Source organism: Macrotis lagotis, chromosome 4 (assembly GCF_037893015.1).
Source record: "Macrotis lagotis isolate mMagLag1 chromosome 4, bilby.v1.9.chrom.fasta, whole genome shotgun sequence".
Classification (NCBI taxonomy): Eukaryota; Metazoa; Chordata; class Mammalia; order Peramelemorphia; family Peramelidae; genus Macrotis; species Macrotis lagotis.
Window position 1 is genome coordinate 40,683,484 of NC_133661.1, and position 14,807 is coordinate 40,698,290.

A 14,807-nucleotide genomic window follows, 5' to 3' on the forward strand; every position below is an offset into this window, starting at 1 on the left:
TGAATTGGTCTAATTTACCCAGAAACACACAAATGGCTACTCTTGCAAAATGAAACTATATCAATATTATTGCTTGCCCCAAATAATTCACACACCACTGTGGGTTGCTAAGAGGAATAAAAGAAATAGTCCTTAAGAATTGCATCCAATTAGATAGGAATAAAATATGGGAAAAAATTCATTCACAAGAATCTGCTGTGGTATAGACTACAAGTTTTGGAGGAAATAAGATCAATGAGGCGGCTAGGTGGTACAGTGGATAGAGAACCGGCCCTGGAGTCAGGAGTACCTCAGTTGAAATCCAGCCTCAGACACATAATAATTACCTAGCTGCATGGCCTTGGGCAAGCCACTTAACCCCACTGCCTTGCAAAAACTAAAAAAAATAAAAAATAAAAAAAATAAGATCAATGAGGGCAGAAGTAGTCAGGACAGTGCTCAGAGAAAAGCTAGAGTTTGATTTAACTAGGACCGTGAAGCACTATTCAGAATACTATGGCTAGTCAAAGATGAGGGAAAAGGATATTACTGCAAAAAGGAATACATGAGGAAATACATAGAAAGAGTAATGAATTTATTTTAATTGTGCTTCTGGATGGATAAGTAGCATATGGACAATCTTCAAAGTCAGACAAGAGTTTAACTTAATCCAAAAGGTCACAAGAAGTCGTTGTAGGCTTTTTTGGTTTGTTTTGGGGGACTGTTTTTTTAAAAATGAAGAGTGACAGGGGCGGCTAGGTGGTGCAGTGGATAAAGCACCGGCCCTGGAGTCAGGAGTACCTGGGTTCAAATCCAGTCTCAGACACTTAATAATTACCTAGCTGTGGCCTTGGGCAAGCCACTTAACCCCATTTGCCTTGCAAAAACCTAAAAAAAAAATTAAGAATGACATAATAATTTTCAGGAAGACTGGTCTAGTAATAAGTGACAAGAAATCTTGGAAGGAGAATAGAGTTAAGAAAAGAAAATAACCTAGGAGCCTATTAAAATAATTAAGGCTTAAGATCATGAAGGCCTAAATGAAAGATCATCAGGTCATAAAGAGGTCTAAAGGTCATAAATAAAAAAATATGGTCATTAAAAAGTCTTAGAAAGGACTTCAAGGTATGAAGATGGGTGTGACAGGCCAAAGAACATTTCCACTTACACACATAGAGACTATGATTTGATAAAAGGATAAATTCAATTTTAGACATGATGAGCTTGAAGTGAAATCAAGATACCTAAATGAAAATGATAAAAAGGTTCAATGAGAGAAGAGAATTGAGAATAAAAATCCGAGAATTGTCCACGTGATTGAAAGCCATTAGTCACTTAAAAAAAAGTTCAACATTCCTGCCTTCACCTACCTCGGAAGGAAGGGAGCTGCTGGTTCTCCCCTGATGCTATCAAGCTCTAGATACCTTCTGTGTCTAAAACTCCTCAACTCCATGGCAGGTGCTGTGCTCCCCATCTAAGCACCTTCTGCTCCTCACCTTCCCTTCCCTTCCCCACCCTCAGCTGTCTGCTCTGGGACAATTCCACCAGGAGGCCAGATTCCTATGAACAATGATAATCTACATAAACTCATTCTTTAACAATTAACATACTTCTGTAGTCCAATATGCCTTCCCTACTCATCCTAATGACCATGAAATCCCAACTGCCATTGCCTAAATTCTGCTCTCCATCCTTGATGCTCCCTTAACCCATCCCCCTCACCCGAACCACCCTAAAGCCACCCACAACCCCTTCAGCTGTACTCTCTGGAATGCCTGCTCCAAGATAACAAGCTGGCTTTTCACCTTAAATCTGTCCCTTTCTTTCTTGCCACACATACTGACTCTCCGTCAAACACCCTATCTCTCTCAATTCCTCAACTTACTAATGCTCATGTGAAATAAGATGGAAAAAAATCATAGAAATGTGTGGAGTCCACTATAATGCTTATACAACTTCCAATGTGCCCTCACTGTGATAAAGCAATCCTTTGATACCACCCTATTTTTTTTAAAAAAATATTTATTTATTTACTTTTCTAACTACATACAAAAGTAGTTTTCAACAATCATTTTTTTTTACAAAGTTCTGAGTTACACATTTGTCTTCCTTCCCTCTCCCCCTAACAGAAAGTAATCTAACATGGGCTATATATGATTCCACCCTATTGATTCACTGTCACACTCACCACACAAGCTTTTCTTAACCTTTCCATCCCTTCTCGAATCTATTATAATACTCCTGCCTTCTCCTTCTGACAGAAAAACCTTCCTCATAATTTCACTGAAAAAAAAGGAGAGCTCCTCCTCCTCTCCCTTCCTGATCATCTCACATCACTCAGATGCTTCTAACACTATCTCCTTCATCCCAATTCCAATAAAGAGGTGGCCCTGTTTATAACCAAGGGAAACCTCCCTTCATACACCACTGAAAACAATCTAATCATCTCTATCAGATCATCTCACTAATCATCTTAGCTACTGACTGATTCCCTAATCCCCAAAACAGGTTCACATTTCCTCCATCCTCAAAAAAATCTCTAAATTATTCTAACTTCCTATCTCTTTTTTCCCTCTTGTTGCTAAAACTCCTTAAGAAGAATGGTTAAAATAGAGGCCCTTTCTTTCCTCTCACCCACTATTAAATTCTCTGCAGTCTGGCTTCCAACCTCATTCCACTGAAACTGCTTTCTCCAAGTTACCAATGATTTCTCTCCATTGGCTAATCTAATTGTCTTGTTCTCAGTCCTCTTTCCTCTTGACCTCTCTGCAAGCTGAAGACTCTCTTGTAAATCTTTCTCTCTCTAGAGCAGTATATACTACTTACTCCCTTCTGGTTCTGCTAACTCTCTGACCACTCCTCCACCTTCTCCACTGGGTCTTCACTTAGCTCACATGTGTTGACCATAGGTGACTCACAGAGTTCTGTCCTGAGTCATCTTCTCCGCTCCCTCTACATAATTTCTATGGATTCACTTATCTCAAATCTACTTCTCTAGAATCTGTCCTCTGATCTCTTACTATTTCCAAATATCTACCAGACACCTCAAAATGGACATGCCAGAGACATCGTAAACTCAGCACATCCAAAACTCATTCTTTCTCCCCAATTCCTCCCCAGCTTAAATTCCCAATTATTGTCAAGGGGCAATAATTGCTCTCATTCACAACACAGATTTCATCTTTGACTTCTCTCTCCCTCTCATCACAAACAGTGATGGGGGGGGGGGTAGGAATGAAAATACAACCAAAGATTGGCAGGGGGGGGGGGGGGGGAGACAGGGAAGCTGTGTTTTCAAGAAGAAGCTGGGTCTCAATGAAGCTAAGAAGATGGAAGGAGCAAGTCCTCTTCATTTCTCTTTATCAGGAGCTATTTCTGCCTCTTGAACGTGCCCTGCTCTCCTATGAGACTAGCCCTATTCTATGAGGCTGCTCTACTGGAACGACTTGTTGGCTGACCTCTCAGCCACAAGTCTCCCCCACTCCAGCCTGTCCTCTACTAGCTATAAAAAGTGCCTTCCTAAAGCATAGGTCAGATCATGGCACACTCTCTTCCTTCCTGCCAGTCAATCAACTCTAGGATCAAATGTAAACCTCTTGTTCTATCCTTCCTGCCTTTTCTAGTTGTCTTCTTCCACACTTCCCTCCAGCACTCTACAACTTAATGACACTGCCATCTTGCTATTCCTCAAGATCTCCATCTCCTGGCTGTCATTTTCACTGGTGGTCCTCCAGGCTCCCAGGCCACCTTATCTCAGCTTTATTCAAGTACCATCTTCACAAGCAGCCCTCCCAGTTCTTAATCTTAGACTCTTCCTGCTGAGAATATCTCCAATTTATTCTGTTTACAGCTTGTTTGCCCACAATTGTTTGCATGTTGTCTCACCAGTTAAGCCTGGGGGTGGGGGAGATGAGAAGTCTGTTTTTGTATCCCTAGCACTTAGCACCTCAGTTTTAAACAGCTTTTATTGAATGTATCTGAAAGTTCAAGGAAAACAAGAACAGATAAAAGTCATTCGGGTATTCTTACAATTGGCCCACTCACACAAGAGTTAATATTCTAAGTGTAGCAACTTGAGAGTTCCCTATTGAGAGAATCCAATAAAAGTGATTATTTACAGGTATGTACATATGTATGTATGTATTGCTTCAACATTTTCCCACGGTTGCTATTGCTAGTGCATTTCCCTCCATCCTATTCCCCCCACTGCCATTTATTCTATTCTCTCTCTCCTTTCAACCTGTCCCTCCTCAAACTTGTGTTTCATCTGACTAGCCTCTCTCATGATCCTCCCTCTCTTCTGTCATCTATACCACCCATCCCCTTTCTTCCAATTCCTTTCCTTTCCTATTTTCCTCTAGGGTAAGAAAGATTTCAAAGGTATGTATGTATGTATATAGACACTTAAATATAAAACCTCAACACTCATATATATATATATATACACACACATACAACCACATACTATATAAGTATGACCTGTATTTACACATTGTCTTTTTTAGTTAATCAAAAAATATTATACTTCAAAATGATGTGCCAGTATGGCATAGCAAATATGGCATCTGACTTGGTATCAGAAAGATCTTGGTTCAACTCCTGCCTCAGAAGCTGTTTGGCCCTGGGAAATTCACATAAACTCTGTGTACCATGGTTTCCACATTGGTAAAATTATGGGATTGGTTTGAATGGCTTTCAAAGTTTCTTTCAACTCAATCTATATCTCTGTGAAATTATTTTTTTGAAACACCTCAGGAAAGTACTTTTAATCCAAATAATTCAAAGCTCTTATCTACCTAACATCTCACTATCATACTAATTCTATATAATTGACAATGATTGCTTTCAGGAAATTGTGTATATGACTCAAGAGAGTAGGCTGCTGTCAATAAAAACTGAGGAGCACTATTAAAATAAGAGTATTTTACAGTCATAGCAAGTATTAACAGTGCTCTTTACATCACTCTAAACAGAGCTAGAAAATCTTTACCCAATGGGCTTGCTATATAAGAAAAGAGGAACAGGAAATTACAGGTATTTAAATAAAACCAAGCTAGCATTGCTGTAAGAATTATAACTCTTACTGGTAGATTGCATTCTGTGGGGGGTTGGGGGGGAGGAAAGTAGGATTGAGGGGAAAAATTGTAAAACTCAAAATAAATAAAATCTTTTTTTTTTAGGTTTTTGCAAGGCAAATGGGGTTAAGTGGCTTGCCCAAAGCCACACAGCTAGGTAATTTTTAAGTGTCTGAGACCGGATATGAACCCAGGTACTCCTGACTCCAGGGCCGGTGCTTTATCCACTGCGCCACCTAGCTGCCCCTAAATAAAATCTTTAAAAAAAATTTTTAAAAAGCTTATTGTCTTCAATCTTTAAAATCTGTCTATGTATTATATTGTTTTCCCTTTTCAGTTTGATTTTTCTTTCACAACATGGTTAATACAAATATACGTTTAACATAGTTATACACGTATAACCTAAATTAGATGGCTTCCTATTCGAGAGGGAAGGGTGGAAAGGAGAAAAATGTGAAACTTGAAACCTTACCAAAAAATGATTGCTGAAAACTATCTTTGCATGTAATTGGAAAAATAAATTATTTTTTTTGGGGGGGGAGAAGAATAACTCTTGTACTTTCTGGCTTTTGTAGGGCTTAATAATTTTAATTCTCTCTAAAACAACTGTACAGAAAGGAACTTTGATACATTCTGAATAAGAAGGAAGAAAAAAATATTCACATGAAATGGTCCACATATAGAATTTTAATGTTATAAGAACAGCATCAAATACTTATTAGGCATATGTGAGGAACTGTGCCAAATATGTTGGATACAAAATTTAAAAAGCAAAAACAATCTTGACCTGGAGAAACTTCAATTCCAATGAGTGAAGCAACATGTGCATAGAGAGAGAAAGAACAGTCAAAAGGTCACCTTAGGGAGAAAGGCAGAGAAAAGCTCCATGATGAGTAAAAGCCCTGAAGTATTCACTCATGTCTATTTAAATACCTTACTCAATCCATGTTATATCTAGCACTTAGCTTCAGTGATACTCTGCTACCTATATTTACATTTTAAGGTATAAATAAAACATGGATTTGAGGGGAGACTAGGGAAGTCATTTCCCTAAAACTACATAAAACACAGACAACCCAGTAATGCTACCATCAAGCAAAGGTCATCATAGAACTATCTAGGATGGAAAGGGAATTGAGAGAAAAAAAGTTTTTCCTATCTCCAGATTTAAGTCTCATGTTGGAAGATCTTCAAAACTGTCCTTACAAGTCTTAAAACCAAAGTTATGTGTACATCCAGAGTATAAGATAATGGGTCTTTATGAGGAGGAATACAGAATTAAAAGAAGAAAAAACTGATTCCCATCCCAAAAGAGGAAAAAAACCTATGTACTGCTTCAATACTATTTTATAAAATATTTCAGATTCGTCTTAATAACTTTTAGAGGACTTAAGTTAAACAATAATCATTTGGTCAACCAGAATTTATGTTAATTCTCACTACAGGCCATCTCCTGTTCTCAAGGATTTCCCAGCTGAGGAGACAACATACTGCCCAGTGTGACTAAGAAGGAAGATACAGAAAAGACTGGAGATAGCCTCAGAGAGAAGGCATAAAGATGATGAAGATGTGGGGAAGGCCTCAAGCACAAGGAAAGGCTTGAAGAAAGACAAGAGGAAGAACTGAGAAGTAGAGCAAGTCAAGAACCAAGGACCGCAGCCAGGAGGTCGGCCCTGCTGGATCCAAGAGTACCTTGAAGGCAGTTAGGCTGCAAGGCCTGGACAGGTAGGAGGAAGCAGATGAGGAAGGGCTTTAAAAGCCATGTTTAAAATTTTACATTCCAGACTCATCCCCAACTATCTTCAGACAGCTCAAACAGGATGTTCTGTTAACATCTTGAACTCAGTAAGTCCAAAACTGAACTCATTCTCTTCCCTCTCCACTTCACAACTTCTTATTGAAAGCAACATCATCCTTCCCAGTACCTAAGTTCACTCAAACCCCTTACTCTTAATCCTCCACATTCAATCTCTTGCTTAGCTCAGTTGATTTTACCTTTGCCACATTTCTGAAATATTTTCCCTTCCCCTTCATGATTCTGCAACCACTATCCTGATTGCAGGTACTCATCTTCTCTTATCTAGAGTACTGCAATAGCCTATTCTACTGTTGGGGGGGGGGGGGGTTTCCTTGACACAAGGCTTTCCCCACACTAGTCAATTCTTCATTCAGTCACCAGTCTCTATTCAGTGATTTTCCAGTAGTTCACCATCACTTCCAGGATCAATTACAAAAACCTCTGTTTGGAAGTCAAAGCCATTCATAACCTAAGCATTCCATACCTTTCCAGTCTTCTTATACCCTACCACATACTCTTCAATCTAATTATCAGCCTCCTGGATGTTGCCCCCAAACAAAATATCTTGCATCTCCTATCTCCAGGCATATTTTCTGGATGTACTTTGTGCCTGGAATGCTTGCCCTCCTCATTACCTTCTGACTTCACTATTACTCAAGTCCCAGATAACATTCTACCTTCAACAGGAAGCCTTTGCAATCTCTCTTAATTCTAGAGTCTTCCCTCTATTAATTACTTCTTTTTTTTAATTTTTATTAAAGATATTATTTGAGATAGCACTCCGTCAGTCTTTACTTTGTTTCCATGTTGTACCTTGATCCAAATTGGGTGTGATGAGAGAGAAATCATATCCTTAAAGAGAACAGAATTCTCAGAGGTAACCAGATCAAACAATAAGACATCTGGGTTTTTTTTTCCAAATTAAAGGGAATAGTCCTTGTACTTTGTTCAAACTCCACAGCTCCTTATCTGGATACAGATGGTACTCTCCTTTGCAGACAGCCAAAAATTGTTCCCAATTGTTGCGCTGATGGAATGAGCGAGTCCTTCAAAGTTGCACATCACTCCCACGTTGCTGTTAGGGTGTACAGTGTTTTTCTGGTTCTGCTCATCTCACTCAGCATCAGTTCATGCAAATCCCTCCAGGCTTCCCTGAAATCCCGTCCCTCCTGGTTTCTAATAGAATAATAGTGTTCCATGACATACATATATCACAGTTTGCTAAACCATTCCCCAATTGAAGGACATTTACTGGATTTACAATTCTTTGCCACCACAAACAGGGCTGCTATAAATATTTTTGTACAAGTAATGTTTTTACCCTTTTCCCTCATCTCTTCAGGGTATAGACCCAGTAGTGGTATTGCTGGGTCAAAGGGTATGCACATTTTTGTTGCCCTTTGGGCATAGTTCCAAATAGCTCTCCAGAAGGGTTGGATGAGTTCACAGTTCCACCAACAGTGTAATAGTGTCCCAGATTTCCCACATCCCTTCCAACAATGATCATTATCCTTCCTGGTCATATTAATTACTTCTTATTTAACTTGTAGATAGCTTTTTTCCCCATGCTGTCCCTCTCGCCTTTTGCTGTACCTCTGTCATTTAGCGTATCTGCCATACAATGGCCATTTAATAAATGTTGACTGAGTGACCCCTGAAGATGACTGGGAGCAGGGGTGGGAGGAAAGGAATTGGAGGTGGCAGAGGGTCAAGGGACTGGCTTGAACTTTGAAGGATGGATTGGAATGGGGACAGCCTGGAGGCTCAAGGAAGCCTCTGCCCCAAGCAGGTTACAGCAACAGTCCAAGTTGGAGGTGATCAAGTCAGCGATGAGAAGGGCACATACACAAGAGACATACAAGGGACAAAGGTAAAAAAGATTGGATGGGAAAGAGAGGTATGAGTGAGGAGTCTTCTGAGCTTGGGTATCTGAGAGAATGATGGCATCATCAACAATAACCAGAAAAGGAAGACGGAAAATAATATTAAAAGACTTTATCAGAATTCTGACTAATGCACTGACCAAGCACAATCTCAGAACACTGACGGGGAAGCCCATTTCTTACCTCAGACTATAAGTATGAAATGAGGCCAGCATTTTCAAATATGGTCAGTGGATTTTTCTGCTAGGCTTAATTATATTTCTTTATTACAAGAGACAGTTTTATTGGAATGAGGGACAGTTGCTGGAAAGCTTCAGCCATTTTTTTCAGAAGATCAAGAAAATCATTTTTAAGACAAAACTGAATGCTAAATTTAACAAACAATCTTAGGACAAAAGTTGAAAAAACAAATTTTTTCCTCTGCTTGGCAGAGGAGAGAGGTTACAGATATGTACCTCTGCATATCCTTTCATACTGAATGTTTTTTCTTCTCTTTTTTATTTCCTGCTTCAAGAATGGCTCAACAGGTCAAAGAAAAGAAGAGGAATATATTTGGAAAGAAAAGGGATGGAAATACAACAAATTGTTAACATGGAAAAAGTTTAGAAATCTTTTTTTTTTAAAGACTTAAAACAGAGGAAGAAATTTCACAAAATGCTTTACTGAGTGAAACACTCAGGTCCTAAGATAAAAAAAAAAAACAGTGCAAACACTCAAGAATATCTACCTTAGGCAGCCCAATCTCAGACATTGCATTCAGCCATTGAATCACATTATCAGTATGCCGAAAGTGGAGGCCAGTTGCCTGTAACAAACAAAGCAAAATATATTAAGTATAATGAAGCGATATTGAGAAAAATTCCAAATAAATGCTGTTCCTTCCAAAATCTCAATTTTGAAAAAAAGCACCTTAAATTGAGTTTCAAAGGGCAGCATTACATATCAGTTCCCAGCAATCTAGATTCTTATTCACATTTCAAGAAAACAAATCAGAAAATCTTTCTTTTGTTCTCCTACAACACAAGCAGTTGGTTTTCTCATATACAAATTTTGAGCAGTAAAAGCCGGCTGACATATGCTATCATGTAAATACAACAGCACCTAGCACCCTCCCCTTACCTCCATCTCTTAGAAGCTTTCATTTCCTACTACTACAAGTTATGTGGCACCTAGTACTTTTATTTCCTTCTTGTCTCTGCATTTTATGTTTCCAAGGAGATCATGAACTGTCAAAAAATTTGAAACCCCCATGTCACCTAATGTTCCAAAGCTTCAGTTTCCTCATCTGTAAACTAGGAATACCTATGTAGTTGTGGCTTCATTTTTGAAAAGGAATGATGATATCAAGGGTAATATCTTGACTCTGGAGTGAATTGGATTTAAGTGAGGCACAAAGTCATCAGTCTCACTTTCTCCTCCAGTCCACAAAGTCCAGTGTCAGGATAATCATCAGAACCACTGTCAGATGGCCTAGGATGCAATAGATGACCTTAGTGTCCTCCATGGGGGAGCAAGCCCTAAATGCACCACAATACCTGCTTCATTGTTTTCATGGTTGTTAGAACAAACTATTCTCATGTACCCATTCTACCAGGAAAGTCTTCATATGCTTGGGGTTGACATCTCCCTGACTCACTGTCAGGTAGAAAGCCAGTCAACTCCCCTCAACTTGACTGAGCTCATGTGCCAAGTTCTGTAGGGGTGTGACCACTGTGCATGCTGTAGCTTCTTGGAGCCCCAGGTGAGAGCTAGTGGACACCCAAGGTGGATGAGCAGCCCTGAAAAGGGCCCTCCTATTGGAATGTTTGACCTCCCTGACAGCTGCTTTCACCATGACTCACTGGCTACAACACTGACACTGGGTCAGCTCATCTCTTCAAATCTCACTTCACTCCCCTACAAAATGAGGAAGTTGGGCTCAGTGGTTTCTAGGGGGTCTATGATCCTCTGATCATGTCAGTCAGGAATTAAACATTTACTGTGTCCATCACTGTGCTAAGTGCTGGGGGTCACAAATAAGAGACAATCCCTGCCTGAGGATCTTCCAATTGAAGGAGGGAACAATGTGCAAACAACTATGTACAAAAAACTCTCTAAAGACAAATCAGAAACATTCAACAAAGGGAATTCAGTGGGACTAAGAGGGTGGGATTTAGGTTGGAACTTAAGTCAGGAGGCAGAGAGAAAGGAGGAGGAGGAGGGATAGCATTCCAGGCAAGGAGGCCACTGTCACTGACTCAAACTAAAAAGATAGAAAGGGGGTGAGGGGTACAGGGGAGGGTTACAAAGGACTTTCAACACCAATCAGAAGATCAGCTATCTGATCCTGAAGGTAACAGGGAGTCACTGGAGTTAAATGAGTAGGAAGGTAATATGGTCAGATCTCACTTTAGGAAAATCATGACTGAGTGGAAGAAGAACTGAAGTCAGGGGAGACTTACAACAGGGAAAGCAACCAGAAGATTCCAGCAACAGATGAAGCATGAGGTGCTGAGGCCTGCACCAGGAGTCTGGCTACCTCAGAGCAGAGGAGGGGGCATATTCAAAAATCCTAAAATCAAAAGTTTTAGAGACAATACAGGTTTGGGGGGGAGGGAAGAAGAGCAAGAAAAAATCAGGAATGACAGGAGGATGGAGGTGCCCTCAACAAGAAGACAAGAGGGGCGGCTAGGTGGCGCAGTGGATAAAGCACCAGCCCTGGAGTCAGGAGTACCTGGGTTCAAATTCTGTCTCAGACACTTAATAATTACCTAGCTGTGTGGCCTCAGGCAAGCCACTTAACCCCATTTGCCTTGCAAAAACCTTAAAAAAAAAAAAAAGACAAGAAGGAGAAAGATGTGGAAAATAGAAAATATGTTCAGTTGTATACATATTGAATATAAGATAAGACATATGGCATGAAATATAGGCATCTGAAGATAAGAGATAGGTCAGTAGAAAAGCTGAGTCTGGATAAACAGACTTAAGAATTATTAACATGGATATTTGAATCTAAAGGAGAAAAGAGATCATCAACTCAGATAATAAAGAAAAAGAAAAGAAGAGGACTTAGGACTGAACCCTGTGGAACAATCAAAGCTAGCTGGTATGAGACCTGGATAGAAACCCAGATAAGGGGAGAAGCAACAGGATCACAAGAATGAAAGGAGAAGAGATTTTCAAAAAAGAGGTAAATTAATAGTTCCAAAGATTACAGAGGTCAAAGGGGGATAAGAGGTGAGAAAAGGCAATAGGTTTGGCAATTAAGAGATCACTGATAATTCTAAAGAAAGTAATAATGAATGATGAGGTCAGAGGTGAGAATGCAGATAATTAAGAAGGAAGAGGAAAGAAAATGGGGGCACCTATTCTGGTCAGCCTTCTCAAGGAATTTAATCACAAAAGAGATAAGAAATATGGGTGAATAAAGTGAAAATTTTCTGAGAATGGGGAGATATGAGTGTGCTTACAGGAAGGAGGGAATGACTGAAGATAAGGGGAAGAAGGGAAGGAATAACAAAGAAGGCAACCTGCTAGAGAATACTTGTTCATGTGAGGAGTTGGCCTTGATAAAGACATGGGTCACCTCAAGGTCTGAGATAAGGTGAAGGAGAGGGAGGAAGGCAGAAGGCATCTCGGTAGCATCAGACCAGGAGGATCTCTTAGTAAATGGTTTCAATTTTTTCCAGTAAAATATGAAGCAAGGTTGTCAGCAAGAGGATGGGGGTGGGGGGACATGGGAACAATAGGAGATTTGAGGAAGGATGAAAAGTTTTGAAAGAGCTTCTGTGGTAAGTGGGAAAGTGAGTTAATGAGGGAGAAATAAAAGGATTTCTCAGTAGAAAAAAGGTTATAGAAAAAATTTCCAACAGACCCAGCTCCATGATTTGCTCCACTTTTGTTCAAAAACATGAGTGTAAGGAACAAAAGAAGCAGAGAGATGGCAAGGCAGTGATCAGTAATACTGATTAAGAGAATAAAAGAAGTTAGTGTAGAACAATGAGTCAAATGGAAATAGAAATGGGAGCCACTACATTGCAATGGACTCCAGATCACTGGCTGTTTTTGGTTTTTGTTTATTTGGCTTTTGTGAGGCAATGGATTCAAGTGACTTGCCCAAGGTCACTCCACTAGTAAGTATCAAGTGTCTGAGGCCGATTTTGAACTTGGGTCCTTGTGATTAAGGGTCTGTGCCACCAAGTTGGCCCCTGTCTTAGTTTTAAAATGTAATATTATCTATGTTTTATTTTGCCAAATGTTTCCCAACTCCATCTTCAGCTGGTTCAGGAGTAATGTGGGCCATGTTTAGACACATTGGCAATATGGGTAGAGGGCATAGAGGGCAATTTCATCAATTCTTATTGAATAGATTCTTGTATCACAGAATGAGATCTAGAAAGGCTCTCAGAGAGGTCATCTAAACCAATCTCCCCCATTTTACAGATGAGGAAAAGGAGGTCCAGAGAGGAGACAGGATAAGTCCTTCTCACAGCTGGAGAGTTCCCATTTGAATCTTAGTTCTCTTTCTGAAGAATCTCAATTTCTTTCCCCTCCCTTCTGCTACCCCCCTGGAGCACATGGCTCTTCTTCCTGAAGCACTCTGCCCTGTGCTGGGCATCAGGAAGATCTTCAGGATTCAGAGACTCCTCTTGAAGGACTCTCCCTAATTTGCTCTCATGGACTGAGATTCTTTTGAGTTCTAGGAGCTAACTCTAGATCTTTGCTCCTCACAAGGCTCCCAAGTTTCAACTGGTCATGTTCTTCCCATTAATAATCTGCCAGCAGACATCATACTAGCAGAAGACTTTACATAGATAGCAAACTGCTTCATTCCTCAGGAGTCAGATACTCATTATCTATGACAGACTACCATTAGCCCTTTCACATTGCAGAAGTTAGGGGTTCAACATTAACTTGATCTAGAAAATCCACAAAAAAAATTTTGGTCCCTTTTTCATAGTAGAGAAGAAGTTTATGGAATATTTACTTAATCTAAAATTTGGTTTGACATTATACAAAACTATATATATATATATTAGGCATTTCTGAGTTTCTAAACTTTTTCTGTATCATCTACTTGCTTTCACATGTTGTCTGTAGCTTCTGCAAAAGTCCCCTAAAATTCCCATTTAATTTCTTATGCCAACTCACAACATATCACTGTGGTATATGTCTCTGCTCCTTCAACTCTTTTTCTTTCACTAAATGTCTCTCTCCCTCTTCAATGAGGTACCTTTCTCTATACAAGCTGCTGACAGAATTGAGTAAGAAAAACAAATCTCTTCCATAAATCACTTCCTAGTCTGAACTCTATCCCTAAAGCTTAGCTATTTTAATTACTACTACTCTAATAAAATTGCTCTTTAACTCCTCCAAGGGAAAGTGTCACACATCTTAAAGTATTAGGACACAAACACTTTTTCAGTTAGTTTATCAACTTAATACTATGTGAATACATGGTGAGGGCCCCCTTTGCCCCACTGGTTAAAAATTAACTCTCTTAACAAATGAATTCTCACATTTCTCAACCCAAAATACTAAAAACATAAGCAATAAGGAATTCACACCTTGTATCTGGTCTGCTCCCGATCATAAATCTTCTTCAAGGACACCACTTTGGGAGAGAAGAAGTTTCCGAGTTTGGCGAGGTAAACGCCATTCCTTAGACCCTCCTCCAGCTCTGTAGTAGGAGGCAACTCTTCATTGAGACAAGCCTCCATCCACCTACACCAAAAAAAAAAAAAAAAAGACATAAAATAAAAGATGAATTTTTGAGTTTTTTTAAGATTTTAAGGATCATTTCTTTATTTTAGGAGAAAAATTAAGGTTATAGTTCAAGCAACAATTGAGGACATAGTACAAATGTCTTTTTCTCCTAATTCAAAGAAAGATGTCAAGGACAGAAGATTCAGTGAAAAACAATCCTTAGACACCTATTTTTACAAAATCACAACCATACATCTAGAAATGACACTAGCCATCATCTAATCCAATTCCCCAGCACCACCTTTAACTGATGAGGGAAGTAAAGTCAAGACAGGTTAACTGACTTGACCCCACAGTGTCTGAGATAGATTTGAACCCAGATCCTCT

The 14,807-nt window shown here is 39.5% G+C and overlaps 1 protein-coding gene across 1 annotated transcript in view; it reads right to left on the bottom strand.

Moving 5' to 3' along the window:
- Positions 1 to 14,807, bottom strand: part of IQGAP1 (IQ motif containing GTPase activating protein 1) — a 123,286-nt gene that overhangs the window by 78,812 nt on the left and 29,667 nt on the right. Inside the window, exons 3-4 of the mRNA XM_074232604.1 lie at positions 14,282 to 14,438; positions 9,463 to 9,540 (exon numbers count right to left, since the gene is read on the bottom strand). Of these exons, the coding sequence (XP_074088705.1) occupies positions 9,463 to 9,540; positions 14,282 to 14,438 (235 nt within the window). The remainder of the gene's footprint in view (positions 1 to 9,462; positions 9,541 to 14,281; positions 14,439 to 14,807) is intronic.